Source organism: Nematolebias whitei, chromosome 23 (assembly GCF_014905685.2).
Source record: "Nematolebias whitei isolate Nwh7 chromosome 23, NemWhi1, whole genome shotgun sequence".
Classification (NCBI taxonomy): Eukaryota; Metazoa; Chordata; class Actinopteri; order Cyprinodontiformes; family Rivulidae; genus Nematolebias; species Nematolebias whitei.
Window position 1 is genome coordinate 17,514,910 of NC_056520.1, and position 25,753 is coordinate 17,540,662.

General features: G+C 39.8%; 1 protein-coding gene across 1 annotated transcript in view; it reads left to right on the forward strand.

Annotated features, from left to right (window-relative positions):
* Positions 1-6,541: 6,541 nt before the first annotated feature.
* Positions 6,542-25,753, forward strand: part of LOC119428773 (collagen alpha-1(XVIII) chain) — a 41,664-nt gene continuing 22,452 nt past the window's right edge. The window contains exons 1-16 of the mRNA XM_037696451.1: positions 6,542-6,674; positions 9,043-9,123; positions 9,335-9,386; positions 11,762-11,886; positions 11,980-11,997; positions 17,954-18,151; positions 18,230-18,256; positions 18,327-18,389; positions 18,471-18,554; positions 18,633-18,683; positions 18,754-18,903; positions 19,130-19,183; positions 22,112-22,156; positions 22,674-22,805; positions 25,244-25,309; positions 25,382-25,408. Coding sequence (XP_037552379.1) covers positions 6,609-6,674; positions 9,043-9,123; positions 9,335-9,386; positions 11,762-11,886; positions 11,980-11,997; positions 17,954-18,151; positions 18,230-18,256; positions 18,327-18,389; positions 18,471-18,554; positions 18,633-18,683; positions 18,754-18,903; positions 19,130-19,183; positions 22,112-22,156; positions 22,674-22,805; positions 25,244-25,309; positions 25,382-25,408 — 1,239 coding nt within the window. The 5' untranslated portion in view covers positions 6,542-6,608. The remainder of the gene's footprint in view (positions 6,675-9,042; positions 9,124-9,334; positions 9,387-11,761; positions 11,887-11,979; positions 11,998-17,953; positions 18,152-18,229; positions 18,257-18,326; positions 18,390-18,470; positions 18,555-18,632; positions 18,684-18,753; positions 18,904-19,129; positions 19,184-22,111; positions 22,157-22,673; positions 22,806-25,243; positions 25,310-25,381; positions 25,409-25,753) is intronic.

Here is a 25,753-nt window from a genome sequence, read left to right on the forward strand (position 1 = left end):
CAAATCACCGCACATCTACCATGTCACCATATCAGCCCATGTCACATCAATGGTCCTCCCTCCCATTTTTCTTAAAGAGACATGCTGCTCAACTATCCATCCTTTGTCCTTTAAGTATGGACTTTGTTGTATCCATCCTTTGGTTCAAACAGTCTTATACTGCCATCAGGGGGTCAAAAAAGGTACTACACGTCAAGCAAATCCGCATTTCTTCTAAAAATTTGACAATTATTGTTAAATTTCAAACAATATTATCGTTTATCACAATCATTTCTGAGACAATCGCACAGCAAAATTTGTTATCATGACAGGTCTACCTGAACCCCTGAAATTTGGACCCCAAGCACTGACCCGTGGACCCCCGGGGGTCCGGGGACGCCAGGTTGAGAACCACTGGTGTGGAGATTAAGTACTTATTAATACATCCTCAAAATCCTGTTCTGTCCGACCCTTTTTTAATAACCTTTGAGTTTACATTAAATGACTACACAGCCACTGAGAGTAAATTTCATTATAGCAGGTGTTTATCAGAGAATGCTGTAACCAAATTTAAAGAATCTCTTCCACTGATATTTTCCTCTGTCTTGCAGAGTAATTCTGTAGAGAACAGTGACATGGATCATCCATCCATCCATCCATCACATTCACATGATCTGCTCCTCCTTGATCATGTGAACGGCTAGTTTTGAATGTAGGCTGGATCCCTTGCCTACTCCCCAAAAGTGTCTGGTTGTTGCTTGTTAATGAATAGATTTGGGGAGAATGAGCATCTTTATGTCCACCTACGTATTTCATAGAGTCACTTCCTTCTTTTTCAAATGGCCACGCCCACTTTTGGTTGAAACCAAACTGTGTCGAACTGCGAGTCTCAAAGCTGGGGAGGCGGACGCTAAAGTGCACCAAGTCAAAATTACATTTTTTTATTTTATTTTGAAAGATAAGTTTTAAAACCCTACTTAAGGTCTTAGAGACTATCTTCAACTTTTAAGTTTGCAACGAGTATTTTTCTTGTTTTAACCAAATACTGACTTTAGTAGCAAAGTAACTTTGTTCTTGCAGCTCTCGTTGCGTTTTTGGTTTTGATTGCATTGTGAGAACTTATAAACTCTCTCTTACTTGTAATACATGAAAGAGTTCTGCTTTCAAGACATATGCATTCTATATATGAATGTGGGGAACCCCCCGAATCTCTGATGAATCGGCAAAAAGGCCCTCGAGCATCCTCTGAGCCAGAACTTTTTGTCCCTTGTGATGTTAATTTATGGGAAAATAATCGTCTGCCTCAAGAGATCTGCTCGTTTATACTTGGTCTATTTGAGTCTTTGGGAACTGGAGTGTAGGCAGGTTTCTTTACTTTTATTAATTTGACCCATTTTTTGTCCCACAGCCACTTTAAATATATTGCTGATGTAATGTGTGCATGCTCTTAAAGTTCACTGAGTTTGAATATGTGGATGGTAACGTTGCTAACCTTCTGGTTTGTTTTTGTGCCGGGGACAAACTGTTCATCTACTTGTATGGCAAAAACTAGAATTTTAACAATTGCACACATCTTTTTGGTTATTTATTAAAATAACATTTACACAAAGGTGTTTCATGCTCCTTGTAAAGATATTATAATTGATTGAAACGTACATTTTAAGTGAGAATCCTAACTTTTTTTTTAGTCCGGACAAAATGTAAATTACCTGTCTCGCTTCTCTTGCAGAGGAAAATGGCATCACTTTGTCCCAGCTTATTGGAGACCCTCCACCAGATGGTATCACGAAAGTCTCCGGACCTGGAGGGGAACCAGCCTACAACTTGAGCTCTGCAGCTGCATCGGGCCAGCTGGCCTGGGCTCACATCGGCAAAGACTTCTTCCACGACTTCTCACTCATTTTCTACATCAAACCCACCTCTCCCACTGCCTCCGTCCTCTTCTCCGTCACGGACGGGCCTCAGAAGCTCATGTACATCGGCGTGAAGCTCGGCGCGGTGCAGTCCGGCCGTCAGAAGTTGCAGTTCTTCTACACCGAACCCGATTCCGAGGCTTCGTACGAGGCAGCCAGCTTTGACGTGGCGAGCATGCTGGACAAGTGGAGTCTCTTCGCCCTGTCCGTGTCCGACGACGAGCTGATGTTTTATCCCGAGTGTACCTTGAAGCCGCAGGTGGCGAAATTTGAGCGCTCGCCAGATCCGATGGAACTGACCCAGGGAGCTAGAGTCTTCGTGGGTCAGGCAGGAGGAGCGGACCCAGACAAGTTTGAGGTAATTGACCCTGACAAACACAAATATTTTTATAATTCTTTACATTTAGCGTCATAGTAGCTTAGCGACATCCCTGTCACATACTCTGAGTTTTAACAAACCGTACAAATCCTTGAAACAAGAATGCAAATTTTAGTTTTTGATCAAAATACAAAAAGGCTGTTTATCTTCTGTGTTTACAGGATACTTTTCTATAGTCATTCAAGTTTTTACAGCTTTAAATACTCTGGCCTAAAGATTCTCCGAAAATTGTTTCGTGATTCGTTTCAATTTGACTCTGAATTATTTCATTGCAGTAAGAGAAAATTTTTAAATATTTTAGAAAATCTGTTGATTTTTATTTTTGATAAACAATTTTTTTAGTCATAAAATTTAGAAATACATGGATCAATTTGGGACTGCTGTAGCTGAGTGGTCAGTGGGGGTTCGATTCCAACAGCAGTCACATGTTGAAGTGTCCCTGGGCAAGACACTGAACCCCTCATTGCCTCCGTGTGTCCCGTCGGTGCATGAATGTGATCCAAACACAGTGGTTCCCAACCATGGTCCTTGAGGAACGCCATCTTTCAAGTTTTAGTTGTTTCCCTGCTCTAACACACCTGATTCAGTGATTTTATTACCGGTACTTCCTCAAGTTCTGCCAAAGCCTGTTAAGTACCCATTCATTCAAATCAGGTGTGTCAAAGCAGGGAAACGACTAAAACTTGCATGTATGGTGTTCCTCAAGGACCAGGTTTGGGAACCATTTAATTTAGTCTCTGCAGATTCAGACTATTTTTGTAGAGATCTTGTAGAGCGCTGTATGAATGGGTAAATGAGGGCACAGATTGTGTTGTAAAGCACTGTGAGCTTCTTCACTCGATAGAAAGATGCTATACAAGTACAGTTCATTGACCATTTTACCTGTTTTTAGAGGAGATGGTGTTTTTTTAAAAAAAGAGCAATAAACAAGAGGTATTGCTTCTCCCTCAAATACTGGTATTTCTAAAGAAAATAATAAACAGTGTATGCCGAACTAGCAAATGTTTTTTTGTGATTATCTGACTTAAAATAAGGTTTGTGTTTTAGTTCAAGGGTCTAAAAACTGAGTGTAAGTAAAGTGTCTGCTTCTGACGTCATGCCTGGTTGTGTTTGTGTTCTTAAGGGTTTATTTGCAAAGCTGAAGTTGGTGGGAGACCCCCGAGCAGTGGAGCGTCTCTGTGATGAGGATGACGACGCAAATGAAGTGAGGATGATCTTTCTGGAACAATTCAAACCAAAGCGTTTGAAATGTGTTTGAGTGACACGTTTCTCTTTGTGTTTTAGGTTTCTGGTGAAGGCAGCGGTGAAGGCAGCATTGTTCAGGTCAGTGTGTAAATTTAATTTCCTCACATTTTCCTGCTTAAAGAGGCAGTCCATCGAGTTTAAACTCTCCAAGACACTTCAAACCTGACTTTAGTGTGTTTTACGTTGCTATTATGGGGCTAAATTAGATATTTAGTCAGAGGAAAGTCCTGACCCAAAATGAGCTGACGTTTGAGAACATGTAGATATCACGTTCTAACCAATGCTTTATTTTTTTGCAGCACACAGACGCAAACCTTCTAAATTTACATTGAACTAGAGAAATGACATTTCCTGCGAAAGTGCAGTGTGAATGTTTATTGCAGAGCTTGCTGAAAAACAGCTGAAATTAGCACAAAAAACCCCTGAAATGTAGCTGAAATGAAAGAACAAGCTTAAAGTAGCAGAAGAAAGCAGAAATAACATATTTGATGAGTTAGGTTTAAATAAGCAGAAATTAGCATAAAAATGAGGAAATCAGCTAAAAAAGGCTGAAATTGGGAACAAAACAGGTGAAAATGAGCTGAAAAGGCAGAAAGAAGCTTAACCTACCAGAAGGAAGTGGAAAGAGCTGAAATGAGCTAAAAGAAAGAGGAATTAGTTGAAAAAGCTAAAATTAGCATAAAACGGCAAAAATATCAGTTGAAATAGCAGAAAAAGCTGAAATAGCAGAAAGAAGTTAATTAGGCTGAAAGTAGCAGAAATTACCACAAAAAACTTGAATTTATCTGAAAACAGCTGACATCAGCTAAAGGTTTTCATTAAAGGTAGCTGAAAAGGTTGAACAAACTTAAATTAGCAGAAGAAAGCAAAAAGAACATGTTTGCACAATTAGGCTGAAAGAAGCAGAAATGAGCACAAAAAGTGGAAATTATCTGAAAAAGCTGAAATTAGCAACAAACCCCCCACCCCCGGAAAACTAGCTAAAAATGCATAAGAAACTTAAAATACTTAAAATGTCAGAAGTGGAGAGAGCACTTTTTTCTTTTCTTTTTTTTTTTTGTGGCTGAATTAGGCTGAAAAAAGTTTAAATGAGGGCAAAAAACGTGGATTTAGTAGAAAAAGATACAATTATAAAAACAGCTAAATTGTAGCTGAAATAGGAGAAAAAGCTGAAAATTGCAGAAATAAGCTGAAAGGAGCATGACGAGCTAAAATTAGCCGAAAGAAGTTAGAAGAACCACAGAAATATTATAGTTAGCAGAAATAATCTGAAAGGAGCACAAAACAGCTGAAAAAAGCAGCTGAAATTAGCTGAAAATAGCTGATTTTTATTTATTTATTTTTTACACAAGTAAGCTGAAAGAAGCTGAACCAGAACAAAATGTGAAAGACGCAACAAAAGTTTGTAAACAGATCTAAAGATATGAAGGATGGAAAATGAGCTCAATTCATTTTCTATGGGGAAAAAAGTGGCAGAAAAGGCTAAATATTTCAAAAAGCTAAAGCTGCACCAATACCAAAAGTCACAGCAGGGTTGTCCTGAAAGAGCTGAACGTTTTGATATTTGAATTGTTGAAATAGCACAAAAATTGTGTGACAATATTTGCTCTGAAAAACATAGGGAAGACAAATGGATCACAACAGTGTGAATGTTTCATGAACATTCACACTATAATCAAAATGTGTTTATAAAACCCACATGGTCAGGTCAGGAAAACCCAGACATCCCTTCCTCCTCAACTCATCCTGGGGGATCCTCACCAGAAGGGAGATATGATCATTTCCCCGCATGATGGAGCTCCTCAGCTTCTCTTAAACTGTAGTGTCTGCTTTAGCTGTTAGCAAACAGCATTCCCAGAGGAGTCTCCTAAATGTCTCAGGACGGCTGCAGGGTTTTTTAATTCCCTCTCGCACAAAAGCTAAAGTGACCTCTGACCCGAAGGTGGTGTTTCACCCTATTTTAATTAAGAACTGTGGCTTGAGGCTACAAGGAGCTGACTCTAATCTCAGCTAAAGTGAGCTCAAAATCCAGAGGAATACATTTTGTATTGGCACATTTTAAATTATAGTCAATAATCTCTAACAAAAAGGGCTAGATTAACGTAAATGACCAAATAAATGTGTAAAAGAAAAAATATTTCATTTTCTGTTTTTTAGTAAAGTAAATATGATCAATATAATATAAAGCAAGACGTTTCCACAGTCAAACTCTTGCATGTATTCTGCTTTTATAACAGCAGGTGGCACTACTGAGCCTTCACAATATAGAGAAACTATATTTAATACAGTTTACTGCAAAAATGTAAGTGTTATATGTTGGGATAAAATAGAATAAATACTTTATTTATTTAATCGCAACTTCTGTGCAAATGTTTGATCCAAATGTTTGAGACCTTGTTTGTTTAGTGTACAATGTTTTCTTTGCACAGCACTTGTTTTTATTGATTTATTTGCCGATTTTTTTGTCCTCAGACCACTCCCCAACCGAGTGCCGTCCCAAAGCCACTCGTGATTCCCTCAAAGGGTAAGAAAGAAAAAGAAAAGTACAACCCGGGTGTTGAATGCTGTCACCGCAGAATGGAAAAGTAAAAATATAAATGGCTCTAATTTTGGTTCCCTATCTTGCAGATAAAAGCAAAGTCACTTTGTCCCAGCTGATAGTAGACCGTCAAGCTCAAGGGATCACGGTCTTAGGGACTTCCTTCTACATATTCTCTTCTGCAACCAATGTGGTTCAAAAGGCTCTGACACACGTCCCCAACCCTTTCTACCGTGATTTCACTATCATTGTTCACTTTGACAGCTCCTCTGCTGCTGCCGCCGTCCTCTTCTCCATTACAGATGAGTCAGAAAAGCTCATGTACATCGGTTTAAAGCTCGGTGCGGTGCAGTCTGGCCGACAGAAGGTGCAGTTCTTCTACACTGAACCCGGATCGGAGACTTCCAATGAGGCGGCCAGCTTTGACATACCGAGCAGGCAGCACATGTTGTACATTCTAGGGCTGGCTGTGACTAAGGATCAGGTGACTTTGTACTCGGACTGTAATCAGGAGCCACAGGTGGTGAAGTTTCAGCGCTCGCCCGATCCAATCATGCTCAGTGAGGGCGCCAAGATTTTTGTGGGTCAGGCAGGAAATGCTGACCCGGACAAATTTGAGGTAATCTATGTTTAACAAAGTCTACTTGTGTCAAGAGTATATGTTTAATGTACCATTTTAAAAATAAGTCATTAATTTTTATCTTAAAGTATGGCATTTTTCACATTCATTCAGCCTTTATTTATACAGGTTCATCCCATTGAGCCTCGGGGACTCATTTACAAGAGAGTCCTGATTTTAACAAAGAGTGATGACAACAGTAGACAACAAAGACAACAGTAGACGATCATAAAAAGTATACAAATTGAGAAGAAAGAATAAAATAAAATGGTGTAAAAAAAAAAAAAACAACACAAAAACAGCTACGTTGTAAGGCGGTGTAGAATACTAAAAACAGGAACTGGTTTTGCCAGGAACTTAGCAGTTGAAGCCACCAGGGTTGAGAGCTTCAGATCTTTTTGCAAGATATTCCAAGAAACAGGAGTGGAGTAGGAGAAGGCCCTTTTGCCTAGTTCAGTTCGCACTGAGGGAACACTGCAGGTAATAATGTCCTGAGAGCGCACGCTGTAGCTGCACTCACACAGAGACATGTAGTAGATGTATGAAGGTAACAGACCAAGAAGTGCTTTAAAGATGAAAATGTACTAGTGAGAGAGTTTGAGTGAAGTTAATGATGACCAGTTAACCAGTGAATACAGGGTGCAATGGTGGGTACGGTAGTTACAACCAGTTATGAATCTTAGTGCACCACGATAGACAGTGTTCAACATCTGCAGGGTGCTTGTAGGGGTGTTCATGTAAATAATGTCACTGTAGTCAAAGGAGGGAAGGAAAGCCGCAGTTACAAGGTGTTTCCTAGAATTCAGAGTTAGACGGGATCTATTTCTGAAAAAGAAACCCAATTTAACTTGCAGTTTTTTTACCAAGTTTTCAACATGGGGCTTAAAAGACAGCTGCGAATCGACCAAGATACCCAAATATTTGTAGGAATCGACAAACTCAATAGGAACACCATTCGAGGATAAAATCGAAGGAAGAGCTGCTGGGATCGACTTCCTGTTTGAAAACAATGTCCCTTTGGTTTTGTCGGCGTTTAGGACAAGTTTTAGATTGAACAAATCAGACTGGATGATGTCAAAGGCGGATTGCAAAAGCTGGAAAACCTTAGCAACTGTTTTAGCTCAACAATAAACAGCTGTGTCATCAGCATAGAAATGTAATGATGCATCAGTGATGGTTTGACCTACATTACCTATGTTGATAGTAAAGAGGGTGGGACCTAAGACTGAGCCTTGAGGTACACCGTTCTTAACCGTTACATAACTGGGAGGAAGTACCATTATGTTGAACACATTTCATTTGGTTTTTTTATCTTAAGATGTAGACAAATATAAAGGCCTTCCTCAGTGTGATTATTTTGCTGAACAAAAAAATAAAATAAATAAAAGCTAATATTTTGTCATTTGGACAAAATTGAATGTATTTATCCCTATCAACGCTTTAAACTAACTCCAAAACAAGTAAAATTCCACTTGAATAATAACATGACATTTATGTAACTTTTTTCACTTTGACACAAGGCTTTACACATTTGGTTTCACCCAAAACGAGGTGGGGCCATTTGAAGAAAGCAGTAACTGCATGAAATAGATGGTCTGTGCTCCCTCAATTGACTCGAGTACCAGAGAGCTTCAGCTAAAAAGTAGCAAAAACAGGATTTAAAAATAAAAAATGTAGACGTGTGAATGTAGAAGACTACTGTTATTCTTAGTTGGACATCAGTAGTTTAACAATTTTTGGTTTCACCCTAAAAGGGGCGGGGCTATTTGAAAGTCAAGGAAGTGACAGCAGGAGATAAGTGGCTTAAAGAAACACACACTCTAAACCTTCTCATCAGCAAGTAACAACCAGCCATATCTAAAAGTAACAGACACAGTTTGCTCCATGAATAAATAAATAAATACATTTTCCAGCTTCATAAAATGGCCGATCAAGCAATCTTCATTTTTAGCAGTTTTTTTTCTGTGAAATCAAATCAAAAAGGATCAATCAAACATAAGAAATTATAAAACAACCTCAGAGACAACATACTAAAACACTCCTTAAGGTAAACCATGATTATTACACATTGATGAGCTGTAAAATAAAAATCAAAACGACCTGATGTTTTGAATTTGAACTAAAACATATTTTCGGCACCTAATTAGGAAAAGTGGACATCCAGCCTTGTTCGGATAAATTTTGCTTTATTTTTTGTTGGCTTGTGGTTTGTGTCAGAGTCATTGCCATCATGATCAGCGAGCTTCAATCAGATGGATTAACTTAAAAAAAAAAAGAACTGTGGAATGAAACAGTCCTTGCTGTTAGTAAAGCTAAAAACCAGATTGATCTTTGAGTTTTTAAACCTGTCCACTTTGTGTGATTTTAGGGTAAAATCTCAGAGTTTCAGTTGGTGGGAGACCCTCAGGGGTTTCAAAGTTTCTGTGACTACGAGGCTTACCCCAGTACGGTGAGTATTCTATATTTAACGTTCCTCAGCGCTTCAAAATTTTAAATGTTGGGATGAAGCAGAATAAAAATTGTATTTATTTAATTGCAACATCTGCGCAAATGTTAGATCCAAATGTTTGAGACTTGGTGTGTTTAGTGTAAAAAGTTTTTTTTGCACAGCACTTGTTTTTGTTTATTTATTGATTTATTTGCCAATTGTTTGTCCCCAGATCGTTCCCCAGCCCAGTGCGGTCCCAAAGCCACTCGTGATTCCTTCAAAGGGTAAGAAAGAACAAGTAAAGTACAGCCAGGGTGTTAAATGCTGTCACGGCAGAATAGAAAAGTAAAAATGCATCTTTTAAAATTAAATACAGCAGCTTCTGCAAAACAAACAAAACAAACAAACAAAAAAAATCCTTATGAATTTGTTTGTCTGGACCTGAAGTGAGACCTCTTTAGTTCCTCCTGGTGGACAGTAAGAGAAGTTGATCTGTTGCTGTCAGAAGTAGCTTGTTTAGATGTAAACTATTTAAAAATAATAAAGACCTACAGAACCCCCTACTGAGAGTTACTGCAGCTAAAAGAGGTTAAACATGCTGCTAGTGATGGACGTACTTTTTAACACGTCTGTTCCATTTTAGATCTCTTTTTAAATAAATAATGACATGGTGGATTGAGTTGCGTGTTTATCCGGGATCAAGCTAGTATCATTTTATAACCTGGTAAAGACTAGATTATTTTTATGTTCTGATATGTAAAACCTCATAACTTAAAGAATGGGGTCTTTTTTTTTGTTTTAGTCTAAGACTTACTGCACTTAGTTACTAAATACTAAAAGTAGTACAACAGTCAACAATGCTAAAAGTAGCTAAAGATTAACTAAAAAATACAAGTAGCAAAACGGTACTTAAAAGCTAAATTTAGCTAAATAGTAACTAAAAACAAAAAGTAAAAAACTGGTAGCTAAAAGCTAAAAGTAGCAAAAATTAGCCGAAAGGTAAAAGTGGCATAAAGTAGGCAGAAGCTACAAGTAGCAAAAAGCTTGCTAAAATTTAAGTAGCATAACGATAGCTAAAAAACTCAAAGTAGCTAAATGATACCTAAAAGCTAAAATTAGCATAGAGTGAGCTAAAAGGTTAAAAACAGGAGCAAAATACTAATAGTAGCGTAGTCATAATTTTGACGAGCAGCATGGTGGCAGAGTTGGTAGAGCTGCCGCCACTCAGCAAGAAGGTTGCTGGAATGAATCCCGGTCCAGGGGCCTTTCTGGGCGGAGTTTGCATGTTCTCTCCATGCATGCATGGGCTTTCTCCGGGTACTCCGGTTTCCTTCCACAGACCAAAAACATGCTTGTTAGGCTGATTGGGAACTCTAAATTGTCCCTAGGTGTGAGTGAGAGAGTGAATGGTTGTTTGTCTCATTTGTCTCCATGTGTCCCTGTGATGGACTGGAGACCTGTCCAGGATGTCCCCCACCTCTCACACAGTGATAGCTGTACATGGGCACCAGTGACCCCTGCGACCCAAAACAGAAGAAGTGGGAAAAGATAATGGATGGATGGATTTTTAAATAAAAAGCCCCCCTGGTGGACACAGCCCTAATTTCACATAGCTGCAAAACCTTTGAAGATGTTGGAATAATAATAATAATAATAATAATGTCATCACAATGTCAGCACTGTATGTTTCCATACAATCGCGAAATTAGTCTCTGCATTTAACCCATCCACCACCAGGTGGTGCAGTGGGCAGCTATTGAAAGCGCCCGGGGGACATTTTGGGGATTAGACGAGTCCCAATCTGATAATGTCCTAAATGGCACCATATTGTGTAACTAAATTTGTGCCAAATGTCATACTTTTTGTTGTTTCAGATCAGAGCTGGGGTTGGTGTAGCAGCAAAAGATGAAGTTTAAGATTTTAACCAAAATGTTTTTTGTCTTTCCTAAGTAAAACTACCATTTAACAGTTTTGTTGCTACAAAGAAGCAGAATATGTTTGGTTTGGGTCACCTAATCAATGTAAAAACAGTGTAAATATTTTTGTTTAGTCAACATATCTTGCATAAAGATTAAACATCAGAAAATAGAGTGCAACGTAAAACACATGGACTGGTGATTTGTACGCCAATCATACGCCTGTTGACCCTCAATATGATCAATCATGCTCAGAAAATGGCTAAATGATTTTAGTCCAACATATTGAAATGATGCACAAAAACGAGTCCAAGAGTAAAATAAATAATGAAATGAATAATTTAAATGATAATAAAACGTAGATTTAATTTTTTCTGAAAAACTATTTGATCCCCTTGATGAGGGAGAAGCACACTGTCGGTGTTTGTTGCTGTTTATACCAGTGCCGCAGTTCTGCTGAGGTTGTGTTTTTAGAGTTTGCAAAATATCTCATGAATCTGATCTCTGAGCAGTTTCAGGCGCTGACTTCTGAAGCATCATTTTCTGAAGTTAAAAGGTTTTATACAGGAGAAGATGAAGACAAAATACATTGAATACCACAGTTAGAACTGTCAATAAAGGGAATAATTGCATAAATTATAATTATAGTAAAGGTTTTGTTTACGTTCAAACTGTGCTGGTTGGTTAGTTTTCTGCTGTTCAGTGAGATTTCTAAATAATTTTTTGTCCTTCTGACTCCACAGGTGAGAAGGGTGACAGGGGTGAGACGGGTGAGAAGGGTGATCGTGGCCCTGCAGGGCCGAAGGGGGATTCCGGTACCAGCTTGGTGTCTAGTTCCTCTTCACAAGGTGCAGACCAAGGACTAAAAGTAAGAAATCTTTTATTTCACTGTGAACATGAAGAAGTCAGTTACATTAAACTGATGCAATAATCTGATTTTTCCTTTTTTTTTTCTTATCAGGGAGAAAAGGGCACAAAGGTATGTGAACTACAACCACAATTTGTAGAAATGTTTGTTATTCATTTGATTAAAAATCAGCAAAAACATGAGAGAGAAACCCTTTCCCTTATCGATATGTTAGTCAATGTCAATATTATTTATATAGCACATTTAGAAACGGTACTGAAAACGACTGAACTTCGGATTTGTTGGATTTGTTTACTTAGAGCATGAACTTTGATGTTAAAAAGTGCTTTGCAAACAAAAGATCAGCAATAAAATAAATGAAAGATCAAACCTTAAAAACACAAGTACAGTAGTCTCGTTTATTGTGAGGGATTCATACCCTGAAGCCACGCGATAAGCGAAAAACCGCAAAGTAGGAATATTAGTACAAGTTCAAGTACAGTAAATTTCATATTAAGGCTTTAGAAACCCTTCCCACACTCTTGGAATGTTCTAAACTCTTAAACCTACGTCATTTTAACAACATACGTTACTAAATTTTACTTACCAGCTCTGCAGAACAGCAACAGCTCTGGTTCCGGTCCAACTTTCTTCTATTCCGGCTTGATTCGTTTCTGCAGACCTATCCTGCAGCAATGAAGCCCACACATCAGTCCTCTAAACTCTTAAACCTACTAATTTTAACAACATACTTGTACTTATATGTACAGGAGCTACAAAATTTTACTTACCAGGCTCTGCAGTACAGGAGCGGCTCAGTTCCGGTTCGACCCGTTGGATGAAAAAAGTCCCGGTACAGCATGACTGAAGCCCACCGCTCCATCCAGCTTGATGTGCGCATGCCGTTGCCCAGGATTTAGTCCACCACCTCTGGCCCTGTCCAGACCAGCACAGCGCGACCAGAACCTGACTGAACCCTGCAGCCGTCTGTCGCCTGCAGCTCCCATGATCCGGGTCACAATGATTCTGGACCAACTGCAGCCCAGCTGCTCAGCAGTGAAGATACCACTTGAAGCTTCAGAATTATTTGATACTTTCCTGCCAGTCCCGTGAGCTTATCCTTACAGAGCTTCTGACTTTGTTGCAAAACTTTCCCTCCATTTGCAGCAAGCAGAGGTTGAAAAGAGCAGTGTTGACTTCTGGGAAGTGAGCTGATGGCTTCTGGGTAACGTAGTTCTTTAGACTGGCAAAACAGTGAAGGCTTAATGAAAGAAAACTACAAAATGGCGGCACTTTTATTATAATTTTTTTAAATATTATGTACATGTACAGTACTTAAAGAAACACCTCAATAGAGCAAGTCCGCGAAAAACTAACCACAAAGTAGTGAGGGGCTACTGTATAATTAAACAGGCCAAGAACAAACTAAAACAAGAAAATAACCTAAAAGGTTCAGATGGAAACTCAAACCAATATAGAGTTAAAAGCCAGAATGAAAAAGTGAGTTTTTAATCAGGATGTAAAGAACTGTATGGACTCTGCTGAACTAATATCAATGGGCAGACTCTTCCAGAGTCTGGGGCTGCCACAGCCAAAGCCCGACGTCCACTGTGTTTTACTTTTAGCTGTGCTAAAAGCATCTGACTGGAGGATCTCTGTGTTCTGTTTGTAATATAAAAATGCAAAAGATCCATTAAGTAACTGGGTGCCAACTTAACAGGCTCCTCTCTTGTGGAACCGACTTCCAGTTTCTGTCCATGAGGCTGACACATTGTCCAGTCTTAAGACTGGGATTAAGACTTTCCTTTTTGATAAATCCTATAGTTAGGGTTGGCTTGTCATGCTGCCTTAAGCTAAGACTACTGGAGAACAAATTGACCTAATTTCCTTAAACGAATTGTTAAAATTTAATAGTTTTCACTGATATTATTTCTATCTTAACATGTGATTCTTGACGTGCCATTGTGTAGCTGTTCCTCTCAAACCCAACCGGTCGAAGCAGATGGCCGCTTGTCCTGAGTCTGGTTCTGCTACAGGTTTCTTCCTCATGAGGGAGTTTTTCTTTTCCGCTGTCACCTTCATGCTTGCTCAAGATGAGAGTCTGTGATGGAGTTAAACTCAAAGCAGTCTGCTCCTCAGATACATAATGTTAAATTATTATTTATATACGAGTGTTTCTGTTCAGTGCCCTGAGATGACTTCTGTTGTGACTTGGCGCTATATAAATGAACTGAATTCAATTGAATTGAATAGCATCTAAAAAAGCAGAAAGAAGCTTAAATTACCAGAACGAAGTGGAGAGAGCACATTTTTTGCTGAATTAGGATTTAAAAAGTTGAAACGAGTGCAAAAAATGTGAAAATAGCTGAAAAAGCTCAGATGATCATAAAAACAGATAAATAGTAGCTGAAATAGGAGGGTGATGGCATAGAGGTTAGAGAAGGTGGACTTGTGATCAGAAGATCGCCAGTTCAATTCCCTGTACTGACATCATCAAAAATGTGGGTGGGATAGGTGAAGCACCCACACCTGCCTCCACTCTCAATTGCCCCTCTCTGGGCTCTTGAGCAAGGCTTACTGCTCTACACAGAGGGCTGTGATAGCTCCGTGGTCTGTGGTTACATCAGGAAGGGCATTCGCCGTAAAATGAATTGCCAAATATTCGTTCGACTTAGTTCACTGTGGCGACCCCTGAAGAAGGGAGCAGCCGAAAGATTAAAAAAAGTAGCTGAAATAGTTGAAACTAGCAGAAATAAGCTGAAAAGAGCGTAACAAGCTAAAATTAGTAGAAATAAGTTAAAATAGGAACAAAAATATTGTAGTTAGCAGAATAAAGCATAACAAAACGGCTGAAAAAAAACAGCTGCAATTAGCCAAAAGTAGCTGAATATTTTTTTTAATTTGCACAAGGAAGCTGAAAGAAGCTGAAGTAGAACAAAATGTGAAAGGAGCAGTAAAAGGTTGTAAACAGATCTAAAGATTTGAAGGATGTAAAATGAGCTCAATTCATTTTCTATGAGAAAAAAATGGCAGAAAAAGCTAAACAGGATCACAGTAGTGAATGCTTAATAAGCATTCACACTATTAGAAGTTCTTAATTTAAAAACTATTTCCTTTAAGAATGAAAAAGACGGGCTCAAACTGCTGAAAAACAGTGGAGCATTTTGGAGGGTCAGACTGATTTCTAACAGGCTGCAAATAAAATATCTAATAAATATGTTCAAGTATAGATGCATTTTAATTACTGCACAACGCAAATCTCTTCTATTTTGATGAAAACATTTTTTTATTTAAGGTTCTGCTTTTAGTAACGGTAATTGTTTTACTTAAGATTAGTTGTCATAAATATACAGAGAAAGTTTTTAATAAATAAATTCAGATTGGGGCTAAAAGTCTCATAAAATACTACCGTATTTTTCTGACTTTAAGGCGCACTTAAAATCCTTTCATTTTTCTCAAAAATCGACAGTGAGCCTTATAATCCAGTGCACCTTATGTATTAATTCTGTTTGTGCTTACTGATCTCGAACCGATTTTATGTGGTATATGGCGCTCAAAAATCTGTCAAAATGAACTTGTTTCACTTAATGCGCCTTATAGTACGAAATATACGGTAATTGAATGTAGCCGCGACGCCACCAGGTGGTGGTATTCTCCCTTGTTTTCCTGTTTGAATCTGCTCATATTAACAGCGCTGCTCTTGTTTTGGAAGGAAACAGCTTGTATGGAGATAAATCAGTCTCAAAACTAGTCACACAAGCGTTCAACAAGATTTGTATGTGTACAATAAAATCCACAATCGTACTACAAGATTAACAATTTCATAAACAGTTTTTCAAATGTACACATTCAACTTGGACAAGTAGGAATATTACCGGAATACTGTATTTTCCACCATACATGCCGCACTGCCCTATAAGTCACATCAGTCCAAATATGTCTAATAAAGTGGAAAAATCCATATATACGTTGCTTCGCCGTATATGTCGCATCTATTATGTATCACTGCTGACGACCTGGAAATGTGGGCCGGTGTTGTTCCAAATATTGATTGGCTGCCAAATGGCGGCCGTGGGAGTGTCCACGGGAGGACTTTAACAAGAATTTAACAAGATTAATACTTAAAAAAAATTATTTGTTTGCTCTAAATTAGGGATGCACAATATTATCGGCATGGTATCGGTATCGGCCGATATTAACATTAAAGTTCAATATCAGACATCGGCCATTCTGTCAAAATAACTCACCAATATAAAAGACTGTTTTGTATGACAACCCAGTGACAAGGATGCCTGCAGTGGCAGCACAATGTAATGATGTTGCGCGCACCTTACCTGATTTCACGGCTTAGAGAAAAATTTAAAATGTAGATGTGTGGAAGGTTTTTTCATTGAAGATGTCAGATTCCGAAGATTTTTGGGCTACGGTGAACCTCGCTACATTGTCCCCAGTCTGAGATATTTGTCCGACGTAACCTTACCCGAGTTACAAGCCGTCATTTCTGACGTCGTTGAGAAGCTAATAGCCGATAACACATGGGTGACTTTGACCACAGACATTTGGACGTCGTGTTAGCACCGTTAGCATGATTAGTCTTACGGCACATTGGATAGACACAAACTTTGAACTTAAAAAGGCTGTTGTTCATACTCAAGAGTGCAGAGGATCCCACACTGTAGCTAGGAACCTGAAACAAGCCGCCACAAGTGAGGCAGCATCACAGGTGACTAATGCTAATAAATAACATTTAACACTTTTCATTTAATGCAAGTGTTATGCATATCATATGGCTGTTACTGAATATACATCACCAGCTCTTAAAGCTGTTGCACGTTTTTTGTAGCAAATAATCCTAAATAAGAGGGCTATGTTCTGACAAAGGAAAGTATATAAAATATCAGTATCAGTTATCAGCCAAATAAGTTTTAACATATCGGCATATCGGATATCGGCCAAAAATCCAATATTGTGCATCCCTACTCTAAATTATAGTAAAGGTGTGTCTCAGTCTACCTTTTGCTTAATAAATGCACTTTGATGGTCAAATCAGCTGCATTTCAAAAGCAGATACGTGGAAGTAGGTGCATGCAGAGGGACGAGTCGCTGTGCGTTTCTTCGAAATTTAACAAGATAAACACCTAAAAATAATTATTTGTTTGCTCAACTTTATAGTAAAGGTATGTTTCAGTCTAAAGTTTGCTTAATAAAAGGACTTTAACAATCAAATAAGCTGTATTTCGAAGGTACTCGCTGCCTCGGTGCTCCAGGAGTGCACAGACAGTGAGGAAATCATGATGGAGGAACGCTGCACATTTCTTTGAAATTTAACAAGATAAGCACCTAAAATAATTATTTGCTTGACATTATAGTAAAGGTGTGTCTCAGTTTAACTTTTACTTAATAAATGCACTGCAATGGTCAAATCAGCTTCATCTCGCCAGTGCGGTGCAGCGAAATGAAGCTGATTTGACGGTTGCTCCAAACGAGCTGGACGAAGGTGGCAGGCCATGGCAAGCAGACTGTGTCATTAATAGACAATTTTTACCTATTACATGACGCAACGGCAGGACATACTACTCGATTGCCATCTAGCGGCTGAAAATGTTAGTGTTCAATATTTTCAGTCAGAATGAATGTAAACGGTCATATCTCAGCCAAAAATTGGTTTATAAATATGGGGAAAAAATCTATAAATACATCGCTTCGCCATATAAGTCACAGGCATGTTAATTTATTTAAAAAAACGCGACTTATACAGCAAAAAATATGGTACTCCTTGGATAGAGTTCCTGGAGCTTGTTGTACGCATACAAATCTTGTCGTATGCCTGTGGGACTACTTTTGAGACTGATTTATCTTCATAGTTTTTGGATTTGTTGTAAAAATTGTCATCAGTTTATGTAAAATTTTGTAAACACTTGTAATAAAACATACCAAAAACTGTTAAAATCCTCAAATTCTTAACTTTTTAACCCATTTTCTACCAGTTTTCACAGTTTGACGAATTGATCCTCTTGACAAAAATCAAATTTGAACAGCATAGCAGTTAAAATTTATTTAACGTCTTTTTCCCCCTCCTCCTGACCAGGGTGATAATGGCTTTGGATATCCCGGCAAAAAAGGTGAACATGGTGCTCAAGGGCCACCTGGGCCATCCGGTCTTCCAGGGCCTGCAGCTGAGGTGCTCCAACTTGCAGATGGCTCTAATGTGCACAAAGTGGCTGGACCCCCCGGTCTCCCGGGACCACCGGGGTTGGATGGGATTGCAGGGGATGATGGAGAGCCTGTAAGTACAGAGAGGTTGGGAAAGTTCAACCTTTAAAATTTTAAAGAGTTTAGTGACTGAGGGATCGTTCTTTTTTAGGGGGATCCAGGAGAGGATGGAAAAACTGTGAGTTTGACTGTTTTTAAACATTAATGTCTTTACTGGATGGACTAACTTATTTTGCTCTGGTTTTAAGGGTCCTGCTGGGCCTCAGGGTATTCCAGGAAGTCCAGGAACTCCAGGTGCCAAAGGCCAAAAGGTGCGGGACATAAAGACTTTATTAAATTCATACACAAGTTTCGATTTAGTAGGATAACTTGGGGTTTCTGAATCATTCCAGGGTGAGGCTGGAGAGGGTTCCCCTGGTCCCAGAGGCCCCCCAGGTCTACCAGGACCTCCTGGACCTGGCACGGGGGATCGTTCCGTAAGTACACACAAAGGGGAAACTTTATTTATTACAGAATTTTTAAAAAACAAACTTTTCTTTTTTTTTTATATATAGACATTTGTTGACATGGAGGGCTCAGGATTTCCAGATCTGGATGTAATCCGGGTACGTTATTTACTGTAAACCATTGTTTTAAGTATTATTCAGGTTAATATTTGTGAGATTTTCTGGTCAGGGTCAACACTGTCTCCCAGGGCTCCTAGGCCCTCCTGGCCCTCCTGGTCCTCCTGGGATTCCTGGTACTTCAGTGGCACTAGGACCTGATGGTCCAATAGCATTTGGACCTTCTGGTCCACCTGAAAAAGATGGGGTGCCTGGTTTTCCAGTGAGTATTGCATTTTATATTTAATAAAATGATTTATCAGTTAATAAAAGATTAGTTTGATGAATTATTCAAAAATAGTATTCACTTTTATTTAAACCATTTAATCTCAATTTTTTGTGAAGCAAATCATAAACAAACATTTCATAAAGACAAAATGCTACTTACGTTGGAGGCATGATACTGCTGAGTTGTGAAACCAAGTTGACATTTTGTATCTCCTGTTTAGGGTTTTCCTGGTCCCCCTGGTCCTCCTGGTCCACCTGGGCCCAGAGGGGAAAAGGTAAAAACCGAGTCTAACTAACATCTGTACTCAAACTTCAGTGAGTCATGGTAGTGCTTTGTCGCTCAAAGTTTAAATTGGACAGAAAGGGGAACAACAAGGAACTGAATTAGGGTCACTTAAGTTTTATTACAAACCGGATTCCAAAAAAGTTGGGACACTAAACAAATTGTGAATAAAAACTGAATGCAATGATGTGGAGGTGCCAACATCTAATATTTTATTCAGAATAGAACACAAATCACAGATCAAAAGTTTAAACTGAGAGAATGTATCATTTTAAGGGAAAAATCTGTTGTTTCCAAATTTCATGGCGTCAACAAATCCCAAAAAAGTTGGGACAAGTCCATTTTTACCACTGTGTGGCATCCCCCCTTCTTTCAACACTCAACAGACGTCTGGGGACAGAGGAGATGAGTTTCTCAAGTTTAGAAATAGGAATGCTCTCCCATTCATGTCTAATACAGGCCTCTAACTGTTCAATCGTCTTGGGCCTTCTTTGTCGCACCTTCCTCTTTTTGATGTGCCAAATGTTCTCTATAGGTGAAAGATCTGGACTGCAGGCTGGCCATTTCAGTACCCGGATCCTTCTCCTACGTAGCCATGATGTTGTGATTGCTGCAGAATGTGGTCCAGCATTATTGTGTTGAAAAATGCAGGGTCTTCCCTGAAAGAGATGACGTCTAGATGGGAGCATATGTTGTTCTAGAACCTGAACATAGTTCTCTGCATTAATGGTGCCTTTCCAGACATGCAAGCTGCCCATGCCACAACCGCTCATGCAACCCCATACCAACAGTGATGCAGGCTTCTGAACGGAGCCTTGATAACAACTTGGGCTATCCTTGTCCTCTCTGGTCCGGATGACATGGCGTCCCAGTGTTCCATAAAAAACTTCAAATCGTGACTCATCTGACCACAGAACAGTCTTCCATTTTGTCACACTCCATTTTAAATGACCCCTGGCCCAGTGCAAACATCTGAGCTTGTGGAGCTTGCTTAGAAATGGCTTCCTCTTTGCACTGTAGAGTTTCAGCTGGCAACGGCGGATGGCACGGTGGATTGTGTTCACTGACAATGCTTTCTGGAAGTATTCCTGAGCCCATTCTGTTATTTCCTTGACAGTGGCATTCCTGTTTGAGGTGCAGTGATGTTTAAGGGCCTGGAGATCACGAGCATCCAGTAGAGTTTTACGGCCTTGACCCTTACGCACAGCGACTGTTCCAGATTCTCTGAATCTTTTGATGATGTTATGCACGGTTGATGATGATAACTTAAAAGTCTTTGCTATTTTATGCTGGGTAACACCATTCTGGTATTGCTGCACTATGTTTCTGCGCAACAATGGTGGAATTGGTGATCCTCTTACCATCTTGGCTAGAACCTTTTTTTGACCACTGGATGGCAGTATAAGACTGTTTGAACAGAAGGATGGATAGTGAGGGAGCGAGCAACTTGTCTCTAAGAAAAATGGGAGAGAGGCCCCTTGACGTGATATGGGCTGTCTCTTGTTCTTGTTTTTTGGTTCTCAAAATGGCAGACGCTCGGTGTGGTTTGAGCTCATTATCATAGTATTTTTAACACAAAGCTTTTGATGGAAATCAGCAAACAAGTTCTCAGCTTCATTTTGAAGAGAAAAACAACTTTTTTCACGAAGGCGCGGGTTTCAACCGTGAATTCTGGAGCTTTGACAAGACGGAGGTTTTTTCCTGAGGTCGGCCTGTTAGCTTAGCTCGTAGCTTAGCTTCTTAGCTTAGCTGCTTTTAACGATCCAAAAACGTGATTTTGGATGGTTAAAATTGATTTTAAATAGAAAGGGAGGGGTCAGTGAAGAGCACCGGAGTTTAGCCTTTTGTCATCCAGTGTCCAGTAGAAAGAGAGAGACACAAAGAAACGATTAAGTTGATAAATGAAAATGAGGTCAATAATCTTCATTTATCATGCGATTAATTGATTCATTGTTTATCACGACAGACCTACCTCTTATATTATGTTTAGCCATAAACTGGCATCCAATTTGCTCTAAATACAACCCCAGGAGTGTGAAGCCTCGGCCTCCAACTGCAAAGTGGTGGTCAGCTGTTGTCCTCTGCTTGAATCGTGGTCAGAACTTCCAACTGCATCTCTGTCCGCTAGCATTAGGCTCCGGACAGTGGTTAGGGCTGAAACACAGGAACTGGAATCTCCTCCAGCTACACATCAATTCAGCGTGTTGCTGTTTAAGCGGTCTTCCTTTGTCTACAGACAATTTGATTTCTGGAAAAAAAAAATCAACTCCGGCTTCATAGACCTGCGTTTTGGTGGTCACCTTTAGAGTGATACTGCAGCAGAATAGACCTTTAGTAGTGTTATCTCTCCATACATGGTAGCACATCATCCACCACAACAAAGTCAACCAATCTCTGCAAATTTGCTCAGACTTTCAATTTTGATCAATCACTTTAGCCCCCTGCCCCATTTCACTTCCTGAAATTGGAGTTTTGTGAGATGAAAACATGTTAGGTGCCCCAAAGATCACATTTGCCATCAAGTATTCCCACTAAAATCTGTGGAAGTCAATTTGCTAAATGGTGGAAACGGGGGAGAACTGATGACAGCATCAAGCATGACAACAGTTAAATATTTGACGTTCCAACAAAACAGGAAGGGATGACTCGCACAAACATCTGATCTGAGTTGAATAAAAATATTTAATTAAACAGGAAGTTCCTTTAAATCTACAAGAAGTGATTGGGCTCAGTTTTATCTCATAACACATCATCACTAACTTGTTGAGGCTTCACTTACTGGCTACAAGCACGTCCCAAACAAACAAGCAAACATTTTAACTTTAACAAGCTCCCATGTTGATTAAACTACATACTATCTAAATAAAATAAGTCCTTTTTAAAAAGAAATCTGTTTTGTTTCATTCTCATCGTTTTCCAGGGTGATGGCGGCGATCTTGGTCTTCCTGGTCCAGCTGGAGAAAAGGTGAGTCAAGGCTTCGGTACTTTAGAATATAATTTCAGTGAAGATTTCTTCGCTCAGCAGACATTAAAATCATACGTTTTTGTGACAAATTCAAAAATGTTTTTTTGTTGCTTTCTTTTAGCAAGAGGCAGTGGATGCCAACCCTTTCAGTTACCTGTTCTCTTTCTTTGCTCCGTCCTCTACGGTGTGTAATGGGGCTGCAGGTATTGGGGCTTGGTCTCTTCCGTGATGATTTTCTTTCTCCCATCCAAGTTTAACAGTTAATTTTTTTCCCCGTTTATAATGCATTTTAACCAAAGCTCAACATCTTTCTAGTAGCTGCTTGCTTTCACGTCTGAGTGTTGGGTTGTTTTTACTCTTCTAATTCTGAATATATCACTTAATTCTGCCAACTTTTCCACATTTAAAAAGGCCCTTTTGCTTTGTCACTTAATTTTCCCCTTAATAGTCTCTATTGGTTGTAAATATTGCAATCTAACATGTGAATTGTTAAAAAAAAAACACCTTCCTAATTCAGGGCACTCAGGGCGACCGAGGAAAGACGGGTACGGCAGGACAGACTGGTCTGGCAGGGCTCCCAGGTCCCATGGGACCAGTTGGACCTCCAGGGCCCCCTGGACCACCGGGTCCACCATACATCATTGCTAATGTGAGTATAGTTTTTATTTTATTTTATATGCAGTAGTCCCTCACTTATTGCTGTGGCTGAGTGGTTAGAGCAGTCGTCCTCCAATGCAAGAGTTGGGGGTTCAATTCCACCAGCAGTCACATGCCAAAGTGTCTCTGGGCAAGACACTGAACCCTTCATTGCCTCTGATGTGTGTCCCATCAGTGTATGAATGCGATAAAGCTCTGATTATTCTTTGTATAGATCTAGTAGAGTGCTGTATGAATGGGTAAATGAGGGCACAGATTGTAGTGTAAAGCACTTTAAATATCTTCATGAGATGGAAAGGCATTATATAAGTACAATCCATTTAACATTTATCACGGGGGGTTACATTCCAGACACCCCCACGATAGGTGATGTAGGGCCGTTATATTTATTTTAGTATTTATATACATATAGCCATATATATCATCCTTGATATAGCAAGTGTTGCACCAGCTAAGTGCTCAAGGCAGCAGAGTCAGACATCGGGGGCGTATCCGCAGGACTGACGTGTCGCCAGCATGGTGGCCTCTACCCTCCTTCCCCCGCTGAAGAGGGTCTCCTCTGCTGGTCCCAAGGAGGTGAACCCGAGGACACGGGCAGAGCAGAGGAAGGTCTCCACCGGCGGCCACGCGCCGCAGGCTCGACGAGGAATGCGACCCTCAGACGCACGGCTGGAGATGTGCGGACAAGGAGGGAAGGAGGGTGGGGAGGGCCATACCGACGCCGGAGGTACAGCCCCCGGACGGGGATCGGGCTGCCTGGTCCTTAGCATTGATCCCATAATGGCGGCCAACAGTCGCGTAGGTTCTCCCTTTCTTCAACAAGTCAAGAAGCGCCACCTTCTCTTTTATGGTAAGCATCTTTCTCTGGTGCTTGGGTTCGCTGTCTGAAACCTTAGAAGGCGCAGAAGGTTTAGGTGGCATCGTAGGGCTTGAAATAAATTTCACAATAGAGTGCAACGAAAGAGAGCAGACAGACTGATGCTACGGTTACTGAGCCAATCAGCATCTGGGATACAGAGTACAGTGTTTTGGTTGGTCGCCTTCCATCAATCAGCCAATCATGTGTCATGTACAATCTTGCGTTGAAAACCTGCGAAACAGTGAGTCCGCGAAAGTCAAATCGTGAAGTATCAAGGAACTACCGTATTTTTTTTTTGTATACAGACTTTTTATAGTTTTTCATCAGAATCAGAATACGCTTTATTATCGTTGTACCGAAATACGAGAATATGTCCGTACAGTCATCCGAAAGATGGGCGGAGTGCACGTAGCTGCTGCTCTTTAAGTGTGCGGCCTCTTATCCTTTTCAGAATACTTTTAGATAGAAAAGGGGAAAAAGCCATGAAGGTGGATATTGGTATTACAAAAAAAGATCTCTTCACATCTTGTACTGTCAGGACACAATTTAAGACATCAAAAAACTCTACCAGCAAGCACATTTATGAACACATTACATATGCATTTGATGTCAAGTCAATGAGATTTGTCCATGCACTTTCAGATAGGCCACAGTTCTGTTGATGTTGTTTCAGCCAGTAATTCTGATAAGCCTGGACAGAAGTTTTGGGGGGGGGGGGGGGTGGGCAAAGCTTTTTCCCTAGGTACCCATGTCCCAGGAGAAATTTGATAGTCGGCTCTTATCCGAGGCCAAACGGGGGAGTCAGATTCAGATAAGCCACAATTGTTGAATTTCTACAGACAGACATTTTTTTTCTTGTCAGGCTTGAGTCCTGCTGGAACTTCCTCTGTCCAAAAATGTCTAGATTTATGTTTCTGAAAGGTATAAATATACCTAAATACTGCAATGTTGGGTCAGTTTTCACTTTAGCACAGATACTTTCTGATTTCCGAGCCCCTTGGATTAACACGGGATATTTATTCTGATATTTATGATCTGAGGCTATTCTGGCAAAAACTAGAGACCCACATAGCACCTAGCAAGATGGCTGCACAAAATCTATCCTAATTATCAAAGGCTATACAGTGGTTTCCCATTGTTGGGTACCTCTACCTTGGAAAATGTTCAAATAAATCAAACCAAAATTATTCTGAAATTAATACCCAAAATGAGTGGCTGCAAATTTCAGATCCCAGCTGTACATTTTTACTTTGATTCATTTCAGAATATTGGCAAGTTGTAAAAAAAAAAACAACCAACATTATGTAATCTTGTGTGTGTGACAAAAAATAAGAAGTATATTGGGTCGAGGTTAGAGATCTAAACTGAGTAGCAAAAGAAGATCAGCCCAATTCAAAATGTAATTTTAAGTCAAAGTGCCTCAATAAAAGTTTGATACAGGATCTATAAAGTTTTAAACTTTCAATTTAAAATACTGTTCTTTTATTGTGAAAGGAGTTTACCATGGTTCTGTTTTAGTGGTGTATACGTTTAAAGAGAATGTGGATTTTAACTTGAACGTCTCCATACAGAAAGACCAGAATGGGAATGAAGCGTTGAACGCCTTACCTGGACTCAGAGGCCCACCTGGACCACAGGTTAGAGGTGCTCTACCTCCTGCTCAGATTACTGGACTGGCTCTGTCTCACTCAGTCTGTCTTGTTTTCCAGGGTCCACCTGGTATTCCTGGTCTACCTGTAAGTTCTACAAAGACTCTTTATTATAACCTCATGTGTGGTACTTTTCTTTCACTCATAACCATGGCAGCAAAATGGGTTTTTGTGAATTTTGCAAGCTCAGAATCAAAGAATCGGGATCGTAAGACTCCGAAACATCTGTTTGTAGTGGAAAAACAAACGTTCAGAGAAGACTGGATCTTTTACCGGTGGCTGCTGCTTTGTTTTAGGTCCGTATCTCACTGGGCTGCGGCTGTTGGAGACAAATTCACGTGGCAGTTTCCAAAATGTTTTGAAGCGTTTGCGAGGGTTCTCAATTTCCTTGCATGAGCCGCAGGCTGTCGCATTTGTATCGCAGGAGTTTTG